Source organism: Microtus oregoni, unplaced genomic scaffold, assembly GCF_018167655.1.
Source record: "Microtus oregoni isolate MIOR12 unplaced genomic scaffold, Mior012 000070F_ref0000104, whole genome shotgun sequence".
NCBI lineage: Eukaryota > Metazoa > Chordata > Mammalia > Rodentia > Cricetidae > Microtus > Microtus oregoni.
This window is the reverse complement of record NW_024543977.1, coordinates 192,965-218,021: the sequence shown is the minus strand read 5'-3', so window position 1 is coordinate 218,021 and position 25,057 is coordinate 192,965. Positions and strand designations below refer to the sequence as shown.

The 25,057-nt window shown below is 43.2% G+C and overlaps 1 protein-coding gene across 3 annotated transcripts in view; it reads left to right on the top strand.

The window, feature by feature from the left end:
* Positions 1-25,057, top strand: part of Pip4k2a (phosphatidylinositol-5-phosphate 4-kinase type 2 alpha) — a 157,012-nt gene that overhangs the window by 76,035 nt on the left and 55,920 nt on the right. Inside the window, exons 2-3 of one of the 3 annotated variants that reach the window (XM_041641614.1) lie at positions 14,539-14,636; positions 16,437-16,533. The exons of 1 other annotated variant lie outside the window; for it this stretch is intronic. In XM_041641614.1, coding sequence (XP_041497548.1) covers positions 14,539-14,636; positions 16,437-16,533 — 195 coding nt within the window. The remainder of the gene's footprint in view (positions 1-14,538; positions 14,637-16,436; positions 16,534-25,057) is intronic. One more of the 3 variants, XM_041641616.1, reaches the window with a different exon arrangement.

The following is a 25,057-nucleotide window of genomic DNA, read 5'->3' as shown; positions in this document are numbered from 1 at the left end:
TTGTACTGTGTCCCCAGGGATGGACAGGAATGTAGAAAGACAAATATATGTAGTCTCCACCCTTAACACACTTGTAATCTGGGAGAGAAGAAAGCTATCCGCAGGCCAACTTTGCTCTCATCATGGGGTGTGTGTTTCCTCTGCAGCTACAAGTGTTGATTCTGCTCTTCTCTTCTTCTCAGACTGTCTGTATAAGGAGTCATTAGCGTTCTCAGATAGTTGCTGTTATTGAACACCGTGGGTCTTCTTCAGCTCACACAGGCAGAACCCTTGCGTGGTTTGCTGGGAGCAATGAAAAACTTAACTTCTTAGGCATCATAACAAATTTGCACACTGCCACAGAAGTGGCTTCTTTTTCATAGTAGATTTTGGCTTAACACGTACAAGAAATTTCAAGTAATTTCTTAGATTTCCATCCTCGATGAGCAGGAGACAGTGCTGTCTCTTTAGGTTACCTGGAGGTGATGCAAAAGAGACAGGTGCTCATGACAAGTTAGAGAAAACAGACTGTTCAAACCGTGCATGGCTTCTCCAAAAACATTTCGGGACAAGGGTAGCTTGTTCTAGGAGCATGTTGGAAAAGCCAAGGAGCAGAGGAAGGTTACCTTCAATGCCTGCAGTTTGCTCATTATCTTGACAAAAGAGATTAGCCCTGAATGCCTCAGGAAAAAGTCCATAAAGGTAGTTGATCTGTCATGACAAGAGAAAGTGTTGGATGTTTTTGTAATAGCTAAGATTACAGTTTCCTGTTCAAACTTTTAGAGATTTCCAAGTTTAAAATCCAGAGAACTGCCTGAACTGAATCTGGGTAGATTGTACCCTAAATTCATGTTCTCAGCAGGTGGATAAAGAGGCATTACTGTCAGCTGATCACCTAGGAATTAGGATTCTCTGTCATCTAATTCTGATGAATTGGCCCCTCTATTTTTGTAGTGATAGAATATGTGGAATGATGTGTTGAGAAGAGGGACACAAATGTTTATGCCACACTATGTGCAGGCAAGTACTCTTTTTCATAAAGTAATTAATAGAAACGGTAGCACTTTTGTTCTTTTGACAGTTTGCAAATGGAAGTATTTGTGACTAGAAGATATGTTAATTGCTGTGGCATGCTTTTAAAAATTAACAAATCATTAAACTGCAACACTTGTTTTTTTTTAAAAAAAAGCTTGTTGCACGTTGTTATTGTAAAGCACTCTATCACATTATTAGTGAATATGCAAGCATCTGAGAAAAAGTTTTAAAGTATCCAATTTTAGCTGGGGTGTAGCTCAGGGGCAGAGCATTTGCTGAACTTGCAGAATCTTGGGTTTGATCCCCATACCACATACCCACACCCACACAAACAAATCCTGTCCTCAACCACATATCTACTCTTTGCATCAAAATAGAAAATGAGGGTTGGGATGTAGCTCAGCTGCTGCAGTGCTGCATAGCATGCATGAAGCTCAGGTCCAGCCCCAGCACCACGGAAAACCCTGCACGGTGATGGGTCCCAGCTTGCTTTCTCCTGCGGTGATAGAACACCATGGCCAAAGGCATCGTGGGGAGCGGGTGGAGAGGGTTTATTTAGCTTATACTTCCATATCACAGTCCACCATTAAGAGGTGGACTCAAGCGGGAACCTGGAGGCAGGAACTAAAGCAGAGACCATGGAGGAGTGACTTTCTTGAAGCTGCTTACTGTCTTGACCAACTACTTTTCTTATACAGCCACTTATTCAGACGTTGGTTGGGCCTCCTAAATCAATTATTAATCAAAAAAAAAAAAAACCATGCCCCCCAGACTCACCTAGAGGCCAATCTGATGGAAGCATATTCGCAAGTGAGGTGCTCTCTTCCAGATGACTCTAACTTGTGTCAAGTTGACAAAAAACAAACAAAACAAAACAAAAACCCTAACAAGCACAGTGGTGCAAGCCTCTTATCCCAGCTCTTATCAGGTGGAAGCAGGAGAAGCAGAGGTTTAAGGTCATCTTTGGCTGCCTATGTGGGATATGAGACCCTGCTGCAATTAAATTTTTATCTAAATAAGTGATTTTCTGTAGTCCATTGTGACTTGTGTGGGTGTGGTAAGATCCAAGCTGCGAGATTCTTAGAATAACTCTTTAGAGTAGAATATCCTCTGTTCAGAAATGCTTTCCTTCACAAAAGAGAACTATGCCAAACTCGTCCTCTGCATGCCTGCCTTAGACACAACATTGTCTCGCTCAAGTACAACAGCTTGGGAATGTTGTTTGCTAAACAGTTACTTCTTTAGACAGAATTTGAGTTGCTTCTCAGTTTGCTTGCTTGCTTTTTCCTCAGTGCATTTACACATGGCTGAGATAATTTTAGGCCAAAGAATTTGACCAGCCAGAAAAATGTGACGAGTTCAGCGTATCATATAGGAAGGTTCATAGCTTAGTTAATGGTTTTCAGTAGAATATGTTCTAAAAATTGAGGGAGAAGAAACCATCATAGAATAGTACGTGATTTATGTACTAAAAACTCACCCATATAATCATTGGGTATCTGTTTTAAATTAATTCTTCATGTCTTTCTCTCTCTCTCTCTCCTCTCTCACTCTCTCTCTCTCTCTCTCTCTCTCTCTCTCTCTCTCTCCTCTCTCTCCCTCTCCCTCTCCCTCTCCCTCTCCCTCCCCTCCCCCTCCCCCTCTCCCTCTCCCTGTGTGTGTGTGTGTGTGTTGCCAAGGATGGACCCCCAGGACATCATAAATGCTAAGTGTATGCTACCACTGAGCTTCCCCTTGAAATAAATTTGTATCCCACCCTTAGGTTTTTGAAGCTCCTTGAATGGCTGCTCACACAAGCCCACAGGAGAGTGTACTAGACTCTTGCTTCATTTTAAATGCCATGGGAATGCTGGGTGACAGTGGTGACACCTCGGTCTCTGTGGCCCCAACTTCAGAACTAGAAAGTCTTGGTGCAAAGGCCTTATCAGCCTGTGGAGTTGGGTGCAGGGCTAATCAGGAGGATCCTGACTCTGCCTTTTCTGCTCACTGCGTAAGAAGCACCATTTTCCTTCTGTGCGGTTTCTCAGCCATTACTCTTGGTGAGTACATCATACACCATTAACAGGAAACAAACAGCCTTATGGGAAAGGTTGTGACACTATTTAAAGGGTAATGTTGCCCTGACCACAAGCCAGTGTGGAAAGATGGGCTCTCTGTCTCCAGAGTGCCAACTCCACGCCCAGAAAAAGGTTGTATTAAAAATATCTGGGAACTCTTTATTCCCTGAAGCCCAGCAGATTTTCTGTTTTCTGCCCAGGAGTAGATGAGTAAAGATGTGTAAAAGTTCTCAGAACAGTGGGCTGCAGGAGTTTTTAATCCATGTAGCTCAGTGTGTGATCTGAGCGCACTAACAGGTAGGCTGAGTTGTATTTTTATGTAAATGCCAGTATACACTCTGTAGCCTATTTGCAAATTTCAGAAGTCCAATTAAATATTTAAATAATTTGAACACTACAAAGAACCTGTAGCTTTTGTTAAAGACTCTTTCTTTCTTAGTTCAAGTACTATAATTGTTTAATTATTTTTCAAAATTGTGACCTAACCATGACTTTCTTGAAGCTTAGCTCTGAGTTCTGTGCAGTTTGCTTCTTAGCTTTAATTGCTTCGTTGTTGAAAATTACACCTCACAAACATACATAAACCCAGATAATGATGGAACGCTGTCACTGCCTGTATTTGGCAAATTATCATGTTCCCTCTTATCATCCCACGCCAGCTGTACTGAGGTTTTATTTTGTTGTCTTTCAAATGCTGCAGTTTTATTTTCCTGAAGACTTCGGAGCTGACCAGGAGGTTTGTGTGTCTTTAAACATCCAGTCGCTGTGTTCTAGACCAGTTAATCAGTAATCAGAGCGCTTTGTCCACATTTCTCATGAACTAGATAGAACATTCTAGAGTTTTTGAATGTGGATATGAGTGTTCATAGGTAGCCCAAACACAGTTGTTTGTTTGGAGTCATTGCCAAGCTGGCAAACGTGGAAACTTACAAAATACTTGCTTTTCATTTAACTCTCTTTACAAAACTTTGGTTTCTCTTGAAAAGGTGTTACTTTCTGACTTACTGTGGAGTCTCACCTTTCCCCAGAAAGGAAGTGTAAGGTGCGTTTATGGGGGTTTTGCTTATAGGTAGCATTCTGCTGAGCAGCACCTTTGTCTACAGGAAGCGCGTGACTCATCCCCTAAATTCTACAGTGTGGAGGGCCTGTGCTCTGCTTTCCCCAGAACCACACATAGTCATTCTTCAAATGTAGCACTCGCTTAGCAATGCCAGGCAGGGACTTGCTACAATCAACTTACTTTGGTGCAGCTATGAAGCAAGCTTCCCTAGGCTGTGTAATTTATTCTATTTTTAAGTCCTGAACTTTGACCCTATCTTGAGGGCATCTGTCAACAGTAGATATTAGCTGGCAGAGGGATCCATGCCAGTTTGGCCTCACATTGGCTTTTGTGCCCCTTTAGCTGCTCCTACCCTAGTAGGAGTACGGAGTGTTTCTCTATTGCTGTACAGGGATTGTTCTGTTTGTTAGTTTGTTTGTTTGGCTTTTGCTGTTAATGGCGCCTTTTATGAAGCATATGTACATTAGCCACAAAATTTAATGAAGTTTGGTGAAGCACTAAGCTTGGTAGCTGGGTGCCACATGGAATGATCATTGAAAATCCTCTAGTCACTGTCTGCAGACGCTCCTCGCCCATACCTTCAGCTAACCCTCGAGATCCAGTGTGCGTTTAGGGGAGCGTTAGCACTGGCAAATGTAGCAGAAAACCCATGTTTTAAATGAAGTCTTTCTAGTCATCTGAGTTGCTCTGAATAACTCTCTCCTATATTCCATGCAGCGCTTAGCACTTGGATTGACGGTTGGAGGGAATACCCAAGGTCAGCTCCACCCGTCTCCACATAGCTTGGGTCCAAGGTTTCTTTGCAGTCATCCTTTTAGGTGCTTGCTTGCTTTGTGGGTGCTTGTTTCGCTCAGCTAGGGCTGGGTGACTCTGAGGACCCGGGCACGCAGAAACTCAGGTGCAGTGTGTTCGAAGTAAACAGCTGCACAGAACACAGGCTGAGACTTGGTATATGCACTGCATACACTCACGGGGAAAGAATCAGCGTGTTTGTATTAATTCATCTTCCATCCTGAGGCTTTGCTGACCAGTGGGTGAGGTCTGGGTGCATGGAGCATAATGCCTATTGGCTGATGGGTGGGTGATAAGCAAGGCAGCCTTTGTAATATTGCCAATGGTGCCCTGCTCCCCGCAGGCCTTTTTTCCAGAGTGGAGCACTCCAGTGTCCCCAAGGGAGTGGTTTGGACTGCGGGTGTGCCTGCAGCAAGGCAGGAGATGGAAGAGTCGTCCTGGGGATTGGAGTACAAGTTCTGTTTACTCCTGAACCAAGCTGGTACCTGGCTCTTAAACCCAGAGCCTCTTGGGACCTGGTCTCAATAAATCAGCCCTTGTTTCTGCTTCTGAGATTCCAGCTATGGAGACTTGGTAACAGCCTAGTCATCCAAGTCCTTGCGTGTTAGGGTGGCATTTTTTTTTTCTTCTCTTTGGTCAGTTAAGGACTCTCTGCTTGTTTTTTTTTTTTTCTTTAAAAAATTCTCTGTGATTTCTCCTCCCTGCTGTCTGATGGGCCATGTCTTTGTCATGGGTTTGTTTTCTGGGAGGGAGAGAAAATGCAGTCAATTCATCAACTGCAAGCAGGAGTCCAGGAATCACCTCTGCCGGCAGAATGGTAGCCTTCCTCTTATTGTTCTGAGGGCAGATCTCGGGTGGTGGAGCCGACTGCCCTTCTGCTCTGTGCTTGGAAAGGAAAACAGAAGTTTAGCCTTAAGAGACCAGGAATCCAGCACTTCCTCTCTGGAGTCTTAACACAGGTTCAATAGGGAAATCTCTTAAAAACTCCTCTCTGAAAGAAAACAAACAAACAAATCAACAGCAATGACAACAAAAAATGCGCAAACTGCGCAAAGCTAATCCTTTCCCCATCTTCTGCAAGTCTTACCAATGATGCATGTGTGATTGGCATGCTGAACAGCATAACTGCCCCGCCTTGCGTACGTCTTCAGCAAATCTGTTTTGCTCTCTGGGATGCTAACAGGACCACTCTTCTGCATGGCGATTTGCACCCCATTCCAAGAGGGCTGTGAAAGTTAGGACCCCCGTCAGAATGGCTGTCTGCACGCCATTATCCAATCCCGGATGGAATCCCACCTTCACGGGGGTACACGGTTTGAGAGTACCCTCATTACAAGATGAATTTCCAGGAAGTGGTAAACTATTTGATCATATTAGATACTGACTAAAAAGAAACATACGTTCATTTGAAGCTTTCCAGATTAGTCCCTTAGAGTCTGGATAATTGTGGGCATCATGTCACCCAGAGGGACAGCGTTTCTGTACATTGACACCACCGACTGTTTCACTGTTGTGTTTGAACATCGTCAGCTGCAAGCAGCAGCGAAGTCTCTTCCTAGCTGAAGGGCCTGGCCTGTGTCAGTCCCTTTTCTGGTCACTGGCTGCTGGCTCAGGTCTTCAGAAGGTTGGTTTGTCTCTGCAAGAATAGGGTAGAGGACAGAGATGGCCATACCCTTCAAAGGCTTAGCCTAGTGTCCTACATCCTCCAGCTAGGTGTCACATCCCAGAGGAGCCCCACAGTGTCACCAGCTGGGAATAAGGACAGACACCTGAGCCTGCAGTGGAGTTGCAGAGTCAGCTTCTCTGTCTAGAACAATGGTTCTCAACCTTCCTCATGCTGTGACCCTTTAGTACAGTTCCTCATGTTGTGGTGACCCCCAACCATAAAATTATTACATTGCTACTTCATAACTATAATTTTTGCAACTGCTATGACTCGTAATGTAAGTATCCGATATGCAGGATATCTGATAGTTGATTCTCCAAAGGGGTTGAAACTCGCAGTTTGAGAACTGCTGATCTAGTGGATGGTAGGGGATTTAAATGATTCTGAATCATTGCCACATGGTTCTTGTTCTTTTCTGGGGTTCCACCCAGTGCCCTTCTGGAGGCGGCTTGCTGAACAATCAAAGCTGAAGACGTGAAATGGCAGCTTCAGGTGTGTGCCGTTGGCTTCCTCAGCTGACCTGAGGGATTAACCTGGATGAGCTCACATAGATCATTGAGGAATTGGGGGGGAAATCTGTGAAAATCATTTTTTTTATTTGTGTGTATTATGTGTACAGCTTCAGAAAGGTGAGGCAGAGGTCCTATGGCACCTGACAGGGTGAGCAGTAACCCAGTCAGGAGACAGAGACGAATGGCGAATGTGCCTAACAAGGAACGAATCCCTGCGGCCACTCACATCAGAGCCAGGATGCAGGCCCGTGCCACGTTATCACTTCTATTGTCAAAGAATCCAGAAATCTAGGTTCGTGTGTAAAATTTCTGAAGTCTGATAAAGTAGGTACTTAATTTAAGCACTTTCTAAATCACTGAACCAAAAAGCACATCATTTGACTTCTCAAACTCGTGTGCAGAGGGGGAGGCAGGGAGAGGACTATTGATGATAGAACTCTTGGCATTATGTTGTTAGATAGTAGAATTTATGTTGGCCTTATAAATTCAAGTAAGATTCCAAGCCAGAGTTTAAATATTGCTGCTGACATTTATTTTCATTTTAATCAGGTAGCCACTATTCAAAAGATTGACTTGGTCATTCCTGTTCAAGAGGAAATTACCCCCTAAGTGATTAATTTAGTCTTTGAGTTTGCAAGCGAAGGGACAGACTCTTTTGTCTTTGCATATATTGCAGCTTTGCTATCAGAACGGTTTCATTTGCCCTGTCAAAATGAAATATTAATTTCTAGATATTGGAAGGTAGCTCACACTTGGATCCTGTCATCTGTCTGATCTACAAACACAGAAATGTTAGCTTTTCCAAAATGCCTTCAGAAAATGAATATTGATGGAGCAGCTGTAGAAAATTGACCCCTCGCCCTGTGACAAATAAAAATACACTTCACAAACATCTTCAGCTGCCTGGTTTTCCTACCTCTGTAATTGACTCTAATTTGCTCTGCCTGCCCCACAGAAACCTCAGAACTTTCAAATTGCTATTCAGTTTGCAGTGTCAGCTGCAATGAGAGCCGCCCCAGCCCACGTGTGGGCCACATGCCACGTTGGGGACCTTGTTTGGTTTTGTTTTTGTTGTTGTTGTTTCTTTGTTTGTTTGTTTGTTTTGGAAGTCCTTAATTGTTTCAACCTATATCCGTGACAAGATTGTTAAAAAGTATTTACAAATGATATGCAAATTATTATTGAAGGTTTGTTTTTCCTTTGCATGGACCTTATTAATTAATTATAAGTGGGTATCAAATTGATACTAAAAAATCCGATTTAAAAAATTTAGGTAATTCTCCCCAAACTTAAGTTAGTAGGAAAAACATAAGAGAAAATAGAAAACATGATTTTTCTTTCTTCGTTTTGCTTTATTCTGCCGTGTTCTATTCTGCTTTGTTTTTTGTTGTTGAAACTCAAGTTAGTTTCAAACTGCTGGTTCTGGCAACTGAAAACCATTGTAACTTGGAAAGCTGTGAGTCTGGTCTGTTCTCATCCAGTCCTGTCCTCTGACACCCAGTGACAGTGTAGGTGGCTCAGAGAACTTGGGGCAGAGAATCTGGCTCAGAGAGCTTTGGGGAGAGAGTCTTGATGGTGTTTCTAAGTCACACTGGGGAAGATATTTTCTCAGAAATGCAGCTGGGGTCTTTTCGGGAGACTCAGTGAAAGTTCCCGTGTGTGTGTGTGTGTGTGTGTGTGTGTGTGTGTGTGTGTGCGCGCGCGCGGGCCCTCTGGTATGGGGGTTGAGTAGAACCATCCAGAACTTCCAGTTCCTGCCCTACCATGTAAATACTCTTTTCATTCATTTTCTATGTGGAATGAACCTCAGGGCAGAAAAAGTGATTTGGCAGGAAAATCGTTGCATTCTTTATCAAAGAGCTGCAAAGGAATTTTTTAGGATGAGTCTGGTAAGGGGAAAATATTTATTTTCAAATATGGTTTTCTTTTTTTGTTTGTTTGTTTTTTACACTAACTAACTCATGGCATTGTTTGTTGTGAAGTGAGGATCGTTTTGTGTGAGCCAGAAGCAATCGAAAGCCTAGTGTAGGAAATCTGGTGTGGCACACTTGTGATCAGATCTCCCTAAAACATCAGTCAGCCTTAACCCGGCCTTCTGAACAACGATGTTGAGTTGTGCATGGGAGTTCCTTTTCCGGCTGAGTCCTTGTTGCTCTTGACTCCCGGGTGCTTGTTCTTCCTAGTGATCTACTCCAGCTCTCTGCTTTCTGTTACTGACCTGTGTTTTAACGTGGGTGCTCAGTGTGCTTGGTTCGAGATTGGGAGGTGGGGTGAATGGATGGGCACCTCTGGGTCCTTCTCATTCCCCTGTCGGCACCTCACATCCTGCCCCAATCATAGGTACCCTTGGCTGCTCCAGGAAGCTCTGGAGCCCTGGAGCCCACAGCTGCTCACCCTGGCTTCCTGTTTTAACTCAGTGAGTCATGAGCTCTAGAGTAGTGGTTTTTTGTTTGTTTGTTTTTTTTTTTGTTCTCCTTTGTGTAACAGTCCTATCTGTCCTGGAACTAGGTCTTGTAGACCAGGCTGGCCTTGAACTCACAGGGGCTCACCTGCCTCTGCCTCCCGAGTGCTGGGATTAAAGGTGTGTGCCAACACTGCCTGGCTCTAGAAAAGTATCTTTACTAAAATCAGAGTAAATGTTTTAGGGTCTCTTCTACATGCGAGGGATTTTGAGGTTTTGATCCTTTTTTTCTTGGCTGGAATTAAAGTCATTTACTAGGCAGGTGAGGTGGTACACCCCTTTAATCCCAGAGGGAGGTAGATCTCTGAGAGTTCAAGGACGGCCTGGTCTATGGAGTGAGTTCTAGGCCACCAGGTACTACATAGTGAGACCTTGTCTAAAAACAAACAAGCAGAAACAAAAATAAAAGCCAAAAACATCTGCCAATTATCTATTAGTCTGAAAGTATGGTGTTTTAGATGAATGTATCCAAATTAATTGTCATAAATAATGCCTCACTGTTTATGAATGTATCCTTTGCTTGGCTTAAAAAAGATATATTAAGTTTATTTTTTTTCTTAACGCCTCAGTATGAAGCAGCTTTGTAAGGATACTTTTATGTGCCTTAATTTTAGGACCATTACCAATTGAACTGGGACTTACTTGTCTATTTTTTGTCCAGAATCTGTTTGCTATACCCAACTTTTTCCAACGTAATTGCTTGCTTACAGAGTGAATTTCCTCCAGGAATGAGGCTCCCTTCCCTCCCCCAACTCTCGGAAAATCACACGCCTATGCTTTACGTTGGTGCTAGCTTGTCCGTGATAGAAATGAGAAACGTGAAGGCACCTCTCCCAAGTAGAGCTGTATATTAGGAAACATTCCCAAAATGCTACTGTGCTTCGTAGTTGTCTGTAATAAATAATTACTCTGGAAATAAATGTTGCATCCTTCATTAATAACTGTTGGGAGCATTCAGATTGAATGCAGTCTGAGTGACAAGCAGAGGGACGATGACAGTTGGGTGACAAATCCCAGTTTTGACTGTGCGGTTGAAACCACAGCTGGTCTAATTATAGACTGCAGTACATATTCAATTAAACGTGCATTTTCAATTGATTCGTTATTTGAAAAAGGTAATTCTTTAGAAGTTTGTAACACAGCAGAGGCATAAATTTTAGTCTCTTCATAGCTCCTTGCTGTGAACTCTCAACCTCGAGGCTAGCAGGAATGTAAAAAGGTCCTGAGTTTGGGAAATCTAGCCAGACTGCTGGAGTCTTGACTACATGGTCTGGATTTCAGATACAGCCTGCCCAGTTAATACCTAGCAGTAATCTCACGAGGCCTGGATTTCCTTATCTGGAAAATGGGAATAATGATAGTACCTATACTACCAAGTTACAAATATCAGATAAGATGCTGTTTCTAGAAACCTCAGTGTGGCCTTTGGCAGGTATCCGGTATTAGCTGCGGCATTAATGCCAAGTATTAAAGTGAGTTCAGACAAAGCTGAGCTGAGACAAGCCATCTCCCTGGCTCCCTTCCTCCGTCATCATCCTATGCCAACTCCCCTCTGTCCTCCCCCTTCCTTAACTCTTGAATTCTAATATGCTCAGGTCGTTTGGGCCTTGGTACGAGCAAGCATTTGTACCAGCCCTCCCCAGCCTGCCGTAGCCTTGCTTCCATTGATGTTGACAACAGAGCTCCTTTATTTCCTGTCATATGTTAGGCCTGGGTGCTGTCGGGCTCTGTCCCCAATGACTCGGCAGAGAGGCGATGCTGAGCAACACCTGTGTTTTGGGGGTGACTGGCACGGCATAAACAGAACCATGAGATCCTTCTTGGGGTACAGAGAGACCCAGCCAGTGTCTGATGTGTAAGTTCTGAAAGTGTAAGATGGTGAGTGCAGCTGTTTGATTACCAGAAGGCACTCACAAGTATGAAAGCGGCTCTAAGAGTTGATTCAATATTTGCAGCCCTATAAAATGTGCCCTGAATAATATAACCAGTGCTTTCAGTTTGTTTGACTCCATTCTTATCTCCAAAAATGAAAACTATTTAGATTTTTATAACATATGCTTATTCCTGAGAGGTTTGAACTTTTAATATAGTAGTGGCTAACACAAATCTTTTTATGTCCTTCCATGAATATTATATAACCTACACAAATACATATGTAGTCTCAATTTAAATATCTATAAAGACAGAAATTCTTTTTAAATACTGAAAAGGGCTCACCGTGTAGTCCAGTGGTAGAGCGCTTGCCTAGCATACATAAGGCCTTGGACTCCATCCCAACACCATATAATAATGATGATGATGATGATAATAATAATAGAAGAACAATAACAAACCATTGTCAGTTTTCTTTCCAATTTTGGGATGGGCCACATGGAATGACTGGACTAAAGTAGAATGCTAAATCAGCAAATTTTAAAACTTCAAAACCCACTGTTCAAGAAATCTGCAAGCTCAGTTAGATGAAGCCCCACATGAAGTTAGCAAAGAGGATTAGTTTATCCTCATCTGAGACGGGAGCTCATTATCATTGCCTGTATCCACTGTGATTTTGAACTAGAAGCAAGCATCTTTCAGAGTATATAATGGCGAGGTCCCAGACTAAAGGGAGTAAAGTCACCCGGGAAGTTGGATGAGCTTTAGGTTATAATGCTGAAGCTAATACATTTCAGTAAAGCTGATGAAGGACCACTTACCTTTTGTACCCAAATGAAGAATTCCTACAGAAGAAAATAAATGCTCAAGAGACGGTTGGAAACACATTGACTACTAATTAAAAGCCACTCTGAGTGCCGGCTCCTCCGGATCACTTTGTTCATGGGTGGCTAATTCGCCTGCTCCAGGAGTTGGAAAGAATAACTTGACAGGGAAGGGAGACAGGAAATGTAAAGCCTCTGTAAATGAAAGACAGTGTAGAAGAAAGATAAAATGGCCCCCAAAATTTTGCTTTAACTCAGTATCAACCTCAGTTATAAAGGAAGAGAGCGAGCTAAGGAGAGGCTCAGTCTGTGAAGTGACTGCTGCATGTCAAAGCACCAGGACCTGGGCTCTGATCGCCAGGATCCCGGCACCCATGTAAGAAGCCAAGGGTGCTGTGTGCTCCTGTAAACCACAGCAATGGGACTGGTAGATCCAGACAGGTCCCTGAAGTTCATTGCAACCAGCCTACCCAATGAATGATCTGTTCAGCGAGGGATCCTGTCTACCCAAACACATGCACGCCACACATGCACACGCGCGCACACACACGGAACTACTTGAGGAAGACATTGAATGTTAATCTTGGGCCTCCACACCCACATATGTGTGCACATTCCTGCACTAGCAAGTACACATATCACACAAACCCAGCACATACCTAAATCAATATATATGCACCCAAATCACAGCTCACTGTCCCTGCAACATGACTTCAGCTTCACACCCTCCAAGAAGCCTTTCAGCTCACCCTGCTCTGAGTTCCCAGAACACTCACTGTTTAGACTCAAGCATTTCTTTTAGTTACCTTGGACTTGAGGCTTGGGTTCAAATGCCCCGCCCATCAACTCTAGCAGGAATTCCTCCCTGAGGAATTGAGTGACACGGATTTCTCATTTCTGCATGATGGTCCTACAGGTTCCTTGCTCCTCTCTATACCACACTTGGTCAACAAAAGTCTCAAGCCCCAAGAGCCCCAGCCACCCAACCATCAATCTCTATGCCTGTTCTCTGAACCATTCCCTGCCAGCATGCATGGCACCTACAACTTGGAATGCAAATGGACTCTGCCCCAAAGCCAAGCCCCGTTTCTTCAAACTTCATTTTCTACCTTTTACACTGGTCCTTCTGGGCCCCTTCTTTTCTCTTTAAGCCCCTGAGCCACCAGCTCGCATGAGCTGTGTCTAAGAAAGTGTTGGAACCATCATCAGCCTTCAGGCTCTCCTGCTGATCGCCTTCACTGAGTCCAGCATGCTGGGTGCCCCTACAGGAAGGATGGTCTCCTGAAATCAGGGTTGCTTTCTAAGAAACCAGCAGTGCATTAAAATACATGCCCTAGCAAGAAACTTACTGACTTTTGCTTGGTTTTGTTTTTGCTTTTTGGACCCAAGAACCCTTCAGAGTACCTTCCATTCTACAGGAAGTACAGATGTTTAAAGTATTTTTATTGATATCAGTGGGGGAGAAAATAGCATGGGGATCAAGGGTGAAAACAACCAAGAAAAAAAGTCAGGGTTTTCCCAGTCGTATGTCAGAACCACCCGTCACTTCCTGTGCTGTGAAGGAAACGGATTCTATGCTTTGTTCTCTGGAGTCAAACCTCTGCTCTTTGTTCTGTCCTTGAGCTAGTTTGACTGTGTAGCCCAGGCTAGCCTCAAACCTTCCTTCCTCTTCTTCCAGACTCCCATGTGGAAGTGTCCACAGCTGACTCCGCTTTTGCTCCTGACCCCATGGGAGCTTCTCATTCTCACATCACCCCATGAAGCTGTCTTCCTCCTTCCTCAGTGAAAGTCCTTAACTGTTACGTTCAAGCCCCATCCCAGTGTTTACGTTTAAACCCAATTCCTATGAGAAAGAAAAGGCCATATGATGTCAGCATCATTCTTCGGGTGCCCCAGTATATAAATGATACCTGTTAATTCAGCAAATATTTACCTCAGGATTTAAAATTCTCTTTCTCAGATAATACTTTTTTCACAGAGGAAGTTGTCCCAGAAATGTGGTCAGGGGAGTTCTGAATTGAGTGTCTGGAAGGGACGAGGAAGACAAGGGAGGAGGATGTGTCCCTGAGGGACAAATAGCCTTCAGGTCTGGCCCCCATGCTCCCCCTGTGCCACCCAGGCCAAGGGTGGGAGCTGGAGGAGTGAGGACTGCAGGAGGACAGAGTTCACGGCGGGAGGCAGAGGGTGGGCAGAATGGCCATGTTCACCAGTATGGTGACGAGTCCAGTTGTCCTAATCAGGATGGTGGTAACCGGTGCTGTTTATTTTGTGTTTTTCCAGATCAATGAACTGAGCCATGTTCAAATCCCTGTCATGTTGATGCCAGATGACTTCAAAGCCTACTCGAAGATAAAGGTGGATAATCACCTTTTTAACAAGTAAGTACAGTCAGCGTCTCTGGAGCCTGCCCTGGCTGTGCAGAATAGGACTTTCTGTAATCACATAAATTTTTCAATGGGTGGGAGTAAAGTTTTGCTTGTGAAGTTAATCCTTGGTAAACATGGCCATCTGTCATATTCAGAGAAGCAGCAGCAGGCCCCCTGGGATAATATCCCTTTGCCATATGGCATATTGTTCCCTATGAGTATCTTATGTATTAGAAGTGATATCCTCATTACTATTTAAATTTTTGGAGCTGTAAATTACTTGGATTGTTTGAGCAGTTATGGACTTCTGTTCTTGTACACAAAACTTTGGAAACAGTGGCTTTATTTATAAAAATGACTATGTTATAAAACAGTAAATAATATAGATGTATTGTAACATATAACTGGATGTCATGTTTGGGCATTGCTAATATCCATCATGTAAATGGGATGCCTTTGATATCATTATAGAAAGTCGATTACATATTAGGCATTTCATCCAAAAACTAGAGATGCAACATGGTCCTTCCCTCAAAGGTCTCACAGCCAGGACAGTACCTGGAAACTGACATGTATACAAAAGTAAAGAGTAATAAAGGGGTGTGCGCAGTTTCTATCCATTGCTCCGCGAGAGCACAATGGAGGGGCAATTCTGTATGAGTGGGGTGAGCCCAAGAGTAGCCTCCCATAGCAGAGTTAGTGTGAAATTTTCTCCTCATTTTCTCTTTGTGGTAGTATGAGGAATTGAACCTGGGGACTCACACATGCCAGGCGAGTGCCCTACCACTGAGCTACACCCCAGCCCTTCATGCTAGGTCTTAAGCAGGCTGTTGTTCTGTTGCAAACGTATGGGTTTGTTTCTCCCCATAATATTGTTTAGAGGTTGAGTTCATGAGTGTATAAATGAGAACATATGACTGCTCAAAGGAATAGTTGAGGGGAAAGTTTTTATTGCAGCTGTGAGAGAGAGTGCAGCCAGAGACGTCTGGCTGACCCCAGAGCAGGGAGAGACAGTGGTACAGTGAACATGGTCGGTGGACTGAACTGGGCCATGGTGGGGGCAGGGGGAAGGCAAGAGAGAAAGCAGAGAGAGAGAGAGAGAGAGAGAGAGAGAGAGAGAGAGAGAGAGGATGTGTGAGTGTGCGTGTGTGTGTGTGTGTGTGTGTGTGTGTGTGTGCGTGCAAGGACCAAGACAGCTAGCTGACTCACGAGAGCACATGGCCAAAATAGCAGGGCTATATGGAAATGGAAAACTGGGGACAGGAAGCCATGATCTGGAGAAGTTTAGGGTAGGGTGGAGTGGAAGAGCTGAGGGGAGCCACAGGTACTGAGTGAGCCTAGAGGCAATGTGCACTACAGTGTGCTGTCAGGCAGCGCCGTTAGCCATTTGTCCTGAGTTTCTTTTGGACATGTGGATTTGGAATGTGGGTCTTGGGTGTCTGGCCAGCTTGTTTGATGGCTGCTTCCACAGTAAGGTTGACACTGCTTACCCTTTTCACTGCCATTTTGTCTGCTCTTCCTTCATACACCGTTCCATACTGTCCCTCCCCACCCCTCGCCTTAGAGAGTGGCTGGCATTGTCAGCCGGGATGAAGAGTAACACAGTCTCAGTGTGAGACAGACAGCATTGTCAGTCTGTCCCCTCTGTTCTGTCAGATTTGGTTGGGTTGTACCTGGTCCTGTGGAGTCCAGGTACAATTGCTGTGGGCAGTGAATTCTCGCCTTCCCTACCATGCACAGATCCGAGGGGCATCGGGAAGTCTGCTAACCTCCTGTCTGTCTGAGCCTCATTCCACAATGTGACCATTGCAGGGAAAACATGCCGAGCCATTTCAAATTTAAGGAATACTGCCCAATGGTCTTCCGGAATCTTCGGGAGAGGTTCGGAATCGATGACCAAGATTTCCAGGTGAGCTGCTTTTGTGATATGGGTTTGCTCTATCAAATAGAGCTTGTGTTTCAGTTCTCATGAGAGAGTTTACATGCACAGTTTCAGTGATCATTCTCAAGTTAGGCATAATGGAAGTTTTTAAGGATTCTGCATGGTTTGATTTCAGTGAGATGTCTATAGGAAAAGACATGGATTTTCTGTGCAAAGAGACAGAGCACTTAGCTCTATGAACACTGTCACTTCTAGATGCAAGTTTCTGTCAGCCACACTCTCGGGTGGGGTGTGTCATCAGCCCATGCAAGCGTGTAGGCCTGTGTTTAATTCACGCTTCTCTATTTTGGCAGAGGCCACTTAGGAACCTTTGGGATTGTGTTCTTGCTAATTTGCAGGGTTGCAGGTTGGCAAACTCTGTCTCCTTCCGCATGAGTCTCATCGGGCTTTGCTTTGTACCTCACATTGCTGCGCTGTAGGGGCCATGGCCCTCTTGTCACCTGCAGGAACCTGCCAGCCTGCCGACTGATGGTGTGCCTTCCTTTCCACTGACCGTGTACTAACAGGCTCTCACTTCTCTCTGCATGCGCACAGTCTCAATTGTGACTTTGACATGTGATGTGGGTTTTTCAGTAGTGGCTGCTCCCTGGTCAGGTTTGTAAAAGAAGGCCTGCTGCTCTCTTAGCCCTTCCATTGCTGTGATAAGACACCATGACCGCGGTAATTTTGGGGGGCTTACAGTTTCAGAGGTTGAGTCCATGACCATCATAGCAAGGAGCTTGGCAGCAGTCAGGCATGGTGCCGGAGCCGTAGCTAAGAGCTCACATCCTGAGACACAAGCATGAAACCAAGGGAACTAACTGGAAAGGGCATGGCCTTTTGGAACCTCAAAGCCTGCCCCTCAAGACGCACCTCCTGCTAATCTTTCTCAAACAGTTTCACCAACTTCAACCAAATATTCAGATACGTGAGCCTGTGAGGGCCATTCTCATTTCAAACTCTGCACCTCTCATTGAGTCCTGAGCCTCTTGTGGTCAGCAGAGCCGTAAGTGCTTTGTTTGGTTGGTTGTTTTAAAGCAGAAATCTAAGTTCTAACTTGTCGTAAGCCTTCTCAAACAAATACTTTCTCTAACTTGCTGTAAACTTAAAGCCTGCATCAAGTGCCATGTGATCTAACAAGGACAGTGTTGCCCCAGCTCGCTCCACGGTTTCTCTTGAATACGCTCATTCAGGCACACTCTGCATGCCTAACTTACCTTCTCAAAGACTCGCCCCTGACCCACCCATCCTTGTTAACGTTTCTAAGAACTTCTGCCATGCTTCCTCGTAGCAGCCTTTTTAAAAATTCATCTATATATCAGTTTTTGTTTTGATTTTTGTTTTTATTGATTTCTATTGAACTCTACATTTTTCTTTGCTCCCCTCCTTGCTTCTCCCCTCCCCTTCAACCTTCTCCCAAGATCCTCATGCTCCCAATTTACTCAGGAGATCTTTTTTAAAACATTTTCCCATGTAGATTAGATCCATGTATATCTCTCTTAGGGTCCTCATTGTTGTCCAGGTTCACTGGGACTGTGATTTGTACGCTGGTTTTCTTTGCTATATATTTTTAAACGACTTATGAGTGAGTACATGTGATAATTGTCTTTCTGGGTCTGGGTTACCCCACTCAAAATGATATTTTCTAGCTCCACCCATTTTCCTGCAAAATTCAAGATGTCATTATTTTTTTCGGCTGTGTAGTACTCCATTGTGTAAATGTACCACACTTTCCTTATCCATTCTTCTGTTGAGGGACATTTAGGTTGTTTCCAGGTTCTGGCTATGGCAAACAATGCTGCTATGAACATAGTTGAGCACATGTCCTTGTGGCAAGGTTGAGCATCCTTTGGACATATACCCAAAAGTGGTATTACTGGGTCTCGAGGAAGATTGTTTCCTAATTTTCTGAGAAATCGCCACACTGACATCCAGAAGGGAATGCTCCCACCAGCAATGCAGGAGTGATCCCTTTTCCCCACAACCTCTCCAGCATAAGTTGTCATCAGTGTTTTTGATCTTAGCCATTCTTACAGGTGTAAGATGGAATCTCAGAGTTGTTTTGATTTTCATTTCTCTGATGACTAAGGATGTTGAGCATTTCCTTAAGTGTCTTTCAGCCATTTTAGATTTCTCTGTTGAGAGTTCTCTGTTTAGGTCTGTACTCCATTTTTTTTTATTGGATTATTTGTTCTTTTGATGACCAATTTCTTGAGTTCTTTGTATATTTTGGAGATCAGACCTCTGTCTGATGTTGGGTTGATGAAGATCTTTTCCCATTCTGTAGGCTGTCATTTTGTCTTGTTGACCATGACCTTTGCTTTACAGAAGGTTTTCAGTTTCAGGAGGTCCTGTTTATTAATTGTTTCTCTCAGTGTCTGTGCTACTGGGTTATATTTAGGAAGTGGTTCCCTGTGCCAATGCGTTCAAGTGTACTTCCCAATTTCTCTTCTATGAGGTTCAGTGTGGCTGGCTTTATGCTGAGGTCTTTGATCCATTTGGACTTGAGTTTTGTGCATAGTGATAAATATGGATCTATTTTCATTCTTCTACATGTTGATATCTGGTTATGCCAGTACCATTTGTTAAATATGCTTTCTTTTTTCCATTTTCTATTGTTTGCTTCTTTGTCAAAAATCAGGTGTTCAAAGGTGTGTGGATTAATATCTCGGTCTCTGATTGGTTTCATTGGTCCTCCTGTCTGTTTTATGCCAATACCAGGCTGTTTTCAGTACTGAAGCTGTGTAATAGAGTTTGAAGTCAGGGATCGTGATGCCTCCAGAAGTCCTTTTATCGTATAGGATTGTTTTGGCTATCCTGGGCATTTTGCTTTTCCATATGAAGTTGAGTACTGTTCTTTCAAGGTCTGTGAAGAATTTTGCTGGGATTTTGATGGGCATTGCATTGAATCTGTAGATTGCTTTCAGTAAGATTGCCATTTTTACTATGTTAATTCTATCTACCCAAGAGCATGGGAGATCTTTCCACTTTCTGGTGTCTTTTTCAATTTCTTTCTTCAAAGATTTAAAGTTCTTGTCATACAAGTCTTCCACTTGTTTGGTTAGAGTTACTCCGAGATATTTTATGCTATTTGTAGCTATTGTGAGGATGATGTTTCTCTGATTTCTTTCTCAGCCCATTTATCATCTGTGTATAGGAGGGCTACTGATTTTTTTTCTTGTATCCTTCTACATTACTGAAAGTGTTTATGTGTTGTAGAAGTTCCTTGGTAGATTTTTGGGGTTGCTTATGTAAACTATCATATCATCAGCAAATAGTGAGAGTTTGACTTCTTTTCCAATTTGTATACCCTTGAGTTCCTTTTGGTGTCTCATTGCTCTAGCTATGACCTCAAGAACTCTATTGAATAGATATGGAGAGAGTGGACAAACTTGTTCCTGATTTCAGTGGGATCACTGGGAGTTTCTTTCCATTTAATTTGATGTTGGCTGTTGTCTTGCTGTATACTGCCTTTATGTTTGGGTATGTTCCTTGTATCCCTAATCTCTCCAAGACTTTTGTCATAAAGGAATGTTGTCTTTTGTTGAAAGCTTTTTCAGCATCTAATGAGATGATCATGTAGTTTTTACTTTTCAGTTTGTTTATATGGTGGATTACATTGACAGATTTTCATATGTTGAACCATCCCTGTATCTCTGGGATGAAGCTGACTTGATCATGGTGGATGATGGTTCTGATGTATTATTAGATTTGCCAATATTTTATTTAGTATTTTTGCATCAATGTTCATGAGGGAGACTGGTCTGTAATTCTCTTTCTTAGTAATGTCTTTATGTGGTTTGGGTATCAGGGCAATTGTAGCTTCATAAGAGTTTGGCAATGTTCCTTCTGTTTCTATTGTGTGGAACAATTTGAGGAATATTGGTATTAGTTCTTCTTCGAAAGTCTTGTAGAACTCTGAGCTGAAACCATCTGATCCTGGGCTTTTATTGGTTGGGAGACTTTTGATGACTGTTTCTATTTCTTCAGCAGTTATAGGTCTGTTTAATTTGCTTATCTGGTCTTGATTTAATTTTGGTAAGTGGTATTTATCCAGGAAATTGTCCGTTTCCTTTAAGTTTTCCAATTTTGTGGAGTACAGGTTTTCAAAATATGACCTGATGATTCTCTGTATTTCCTCTGTGTCTGTTGTTATGTCCCCCTTTTCATTTCTGATTTTGTTAATTTGGATATTCTCTCTCTGCCTTTTGGTTAACGTATGTAAATGTTTGTCTATTTCGTTGATTTTTCTCAAAGAGTCAACTCTTTGACTCATTGATTCTTTGTATTATTTACTTTGTTTCTATTTTGTTGATTTCAGTTCTTAATTTGATTATTTCCTGCTGTCTAGTTCTCTTAGGTGAGTTTGCTTCTTTTTGTTCTAAAGTTTTCAAATGTTTTGTTAATTCACTAGTGTGGGATTTTTCCAGGTTCTTTATATAGGCACTTAGTGCTATGAACTTTCCTCTTAACACTGCTTACATTGTGTCCCATAAATTTGGGTATGTTGTGTGGTCATTTTCATTGAATTTTAGGAAGTCTTTAATTTCTTCCTTTATTTCTTCCTAGACCCATTGATGATTCAGGTGAGCATTGTTTAATTTCTATCTGTTTGTGGGCTTTCTGGAATTAATATTGCTGTTGAATTCTAGTTTGAAGCCATAGTGATCCGATAGGGTACATGGGGTTATTCCTTTTATTTTTTTTTATCTTCTGAGGTTTGTTTTGTTACTGTGTATGTGGTGAATTTTTGAGAAGGTTCCATGAGGTGCTGAGAAGAAGGTATATTCTTTTATGTTTTGATGGAATATTCTATAGAGGTCTCTTAAGTCCATTTGAGTCATAACATCTGTTAGTTCCCTTATTTCTCTAGTCATTATTTTTTGTCCGACTGACCTGTTCAGTGGTGAGAGAGGGGTGTTGAAGTCTCCCACTATTAGTGTATAGGGTTTAATCTGTGATTTAAGCTTTAGAAGTGTTTCTTTTACATATGAGAGTGTCCTTGTATTTGGGGCACAGATGTTCAGTATTGAGATTTCCTCTGGATGAATTTTTCCTGTGACCAATATGAAATGTCCTTCTTTGTCTTTTTTGATTGATTTTAGTTTGAAGTCTATTTTGTTAGATATTAGGATAGCTACACCCACTCTGGCCTAGGGCTCTAGCTCAGTTCTGCTTCTGTAGAGTTCACTGCCTCAGGCCTGCTGTCTTCATCTGTATTTTATATCCCAGACACAGCCTCTCCTCATCCTCCCCTTTGAGTCCCCCTCCCCCATTACCTTCCTTCCACCCTTCAATTCCCTCCTCTTCTGCCTCCATCTAGGAAAGGGCAGGTCTCCTATGAGTATTGATAATACATGGCATATCAAGTTGCAATAATACTAAGCACTTCTCCATATATTAAGGCTGGACAAGGTGACCCAGTATTAAAGGCAGGGTCCCAGAAGCAAGTAAAAGAGTTGGAGACAGCCCTTGTTCCCACTGCTAGAAATTTCATAAGAGGTCCGAGCTACACAACTGTAACATATATTCAGAGTGCCTTGGTCAGTCCCATGCAGCCTCCCTGATTGTCCGTTCAGTCTCTGTGAGCCCCTATGAGCCCAGGTTAGTTGATTGTGTGAGCCTTCCCATGGTGTCCTTGACCCTTCTGGCTCCTATACTCTTTTCTTATCCTCCTCCACAGGAATCCCAAACTCTGCCTAATGTTTGGCTGTGGGTATTTGTAGCAGGGTTTCTTTTGGATCCAACCAGCTCCCAAATCTTGACAGAGACTTATTATTAGTTGTGAATGCTTGGCCTTAGCTTAGGCTCGTTTCTTGCTTGCTGTTATGTCTTAATTTAACCTGTTTCTCATCATCTATATTTTGCGTTGGGGTTGCTTATGTAAACTATCATATCATCAGCAAATAATGAGAGTTTGACTTCTTCTGATTTGTATCCCATTGATCTCCTTTTGGTGTCTTATTGCTTTAGTTAGGACCTCAAGAACTATATTGAATAGATATGGAACCTTGTCTTGTACCTGATTTCAGTGGGATTACTGGGAGTTTGTCTCCATTTAGTTTGATGTTGGCTGTTGGCTTAGAACTCACACAGTCTCATCAGCCCCCAGAAGCTCCACCAGCTAGGGATCAAGCCTTCCACACACGAGCCTTCCTGGGACATTTCACATCCAAAGCCCACAACTACCTAACATACATAGACAAGTGTGTGTGTGTGTGTGTGTGTGTGTACGCATGCATGGTAATTTCAGATTCAATCTGACTGCAGTACCTTAGTATGTGTTTAATTATATGATCGGTTTGTGATGTGCTCAGACTGAGTCACAGTTTTCTGATTATTATAGGTCCATGTGGTCCCCTGTGCCTGCTTTCTTTCTAGATTCTTTTAAAGATAACTCCTTTTTCTGTATTTCTCACACCTCAAGCCATGGCCTCTGCCATTCTGATTTCACTCAAGCTATTTGACTCTACATGTATCTATTTGTGCTCCTGAACATCAGATTCTATCTAAACATCCCAGACGTCTCCCCTACTCAGTAGTTCTGGGACTATAATCCTGTGCCATCCCGCCTGGCTTAATGCACTCAGGACAGAGCCATAGCTTCATGCCTGTTAGGCAAGCACTCTACCAACTGAGCTACAGCCTTGGTTTTGAAGCCATGGTCTAGACATTCTTGGGATACAGATGAAAGAATAAAGCAGTCGAAAGATGTTTAATTCTCTCTGAGAAAAATCTGCAGCCTCCTTGCTGGCCTTGCAGGATATTGGAACCTCTAAAAATGTCCTGTGAAGTCAGATGGAAGCTCCGGTCTACTTTTGAGCTTCAGAGAGGACTGCCCACCAAAAACCAAGAAGTTGCCCAGGATGGAGCCTGCACTGTTCAACCTAAATACAGGGCACAGTTGAAACCGAGCCTCTTGTTCATTGTGTTGGATAATACCAGGTTTTGTTTTCCCCCACTGCGCCTCCTGAATTAGAATCCCTCATTATTCACGTTTGATGCCCTTTCTTCTTTGTGTTTGCAACCAGAGAATTCTAATTTTAAAAATAATTCATTTTAAAGGCTAACATTTTCAACTTCTGATGTTCTTGTTTTAAGTGTCAAGCTCTAAGTTGGAGAACTCCCCAGTTCACTAAACTTAGAGAGTGGGGGGATCCCACCAATACATCTGGGATGTCAACTCTTTTGAATGAAGATGTTTCCAGTATACATTTCTCAAGCCGACTTCAAACTGTATGAAGAAGAAACTGTAGCCTTGATTGCTGCCTACCTTTCCGGGGTACCCTTGAGAGTTCTGGAAGAAAGAGAGAGGGGCAGGGGCATTTATGCAGTGCAAAGCAACTGGGTAGAGAGGGACCCGTGGGAGACACAGATGGGGAATGGCCACACACATGGAGAGTGTGGCAACAGCTCTGAATGCCTCACCCTTATTCTGCATCTAGCAAGCAGGTCTGTGGTTCTTGTGCAGGAGAGGAGAAATGTTACAAAGTCTGTTTTTGGTTTTAGTGTGTGTGTGTGTGTATGATTTGAATGCATGTGCACAAACATGCAGAAGGCAGAAACTGATATCTGATATCGTTCTTAATTGATAACTACTTTATGCAGGGTCTCTCACTGAATCTGGAGCTCATTGGCTGCCCCAGGAACCCCGTCTCCACCTTTTGAGTGCCGAGACTACAGTGGGCTACTGTACCCGTCTGGCTTTATGTGATTCTATAGATCCTAACTTGGATGACAAGTACTCTATCCACCAAGCCATCCCCCAGCCTCTGAAACCTGGGAGTGGGCTGGTAAATAATTTTTAAGAGATTTATTTTTGTTTATGTATATTTATGTATGGCATATGAGTGCAGGTATCCATGGAGGACAGAAGAGGGCATCAGGTATCTAAAAGCTGGAGCTCCGGCCCTTGTGATCCACCCTGCATAAGAGCAGCCAAGGGCACCTGGAACTCCAGACCATCTCTCCAGTCCTCCTCTTACCCCATACTACCTTTTAAAGGTAGTGTAATGGTTCATGAGAGGTAAGAAAATGGGAGGCTAGAAGAATCCCAGTGTTTAGAGAGGAAAAGAGAACCAAGTCGTTTGTCACTGACAGAGAACAGCTTCACACAAAGAAAGTCAAACAGAAAAGTCAGAGCCAATGGCCAGTGAGAGAAAAGGAACAGCACCAAAGAGGAGCTGCTGCCCAGCAACTCAGAGAACAGGTCGTGTGGGTCTCGGGGAAATTTGGAGCTTAATGTAAGAGATGGGAAGTGAAATTGAGTTTCTGACCTGTGGCTTTGGAGAAGACCATGAAGTGTCCACAAGAGACTGTGAACCACTCAGCTGAGTGCCCTTGGTGCTACTCATAGGAGTGAGCAGGAGGGGTGCAGCTCCAGGAAGCTTGAGCACGGAAGTCCTTGTGGGTTCAGTCTCTTGACAGCCACATTGACAGTGTCCCCACCTGAAGGTGTGTGCGTGCAGTTTTAGCTCTTGCCTCTTCACTCCTGGGTGATTGGCTTTGCCCA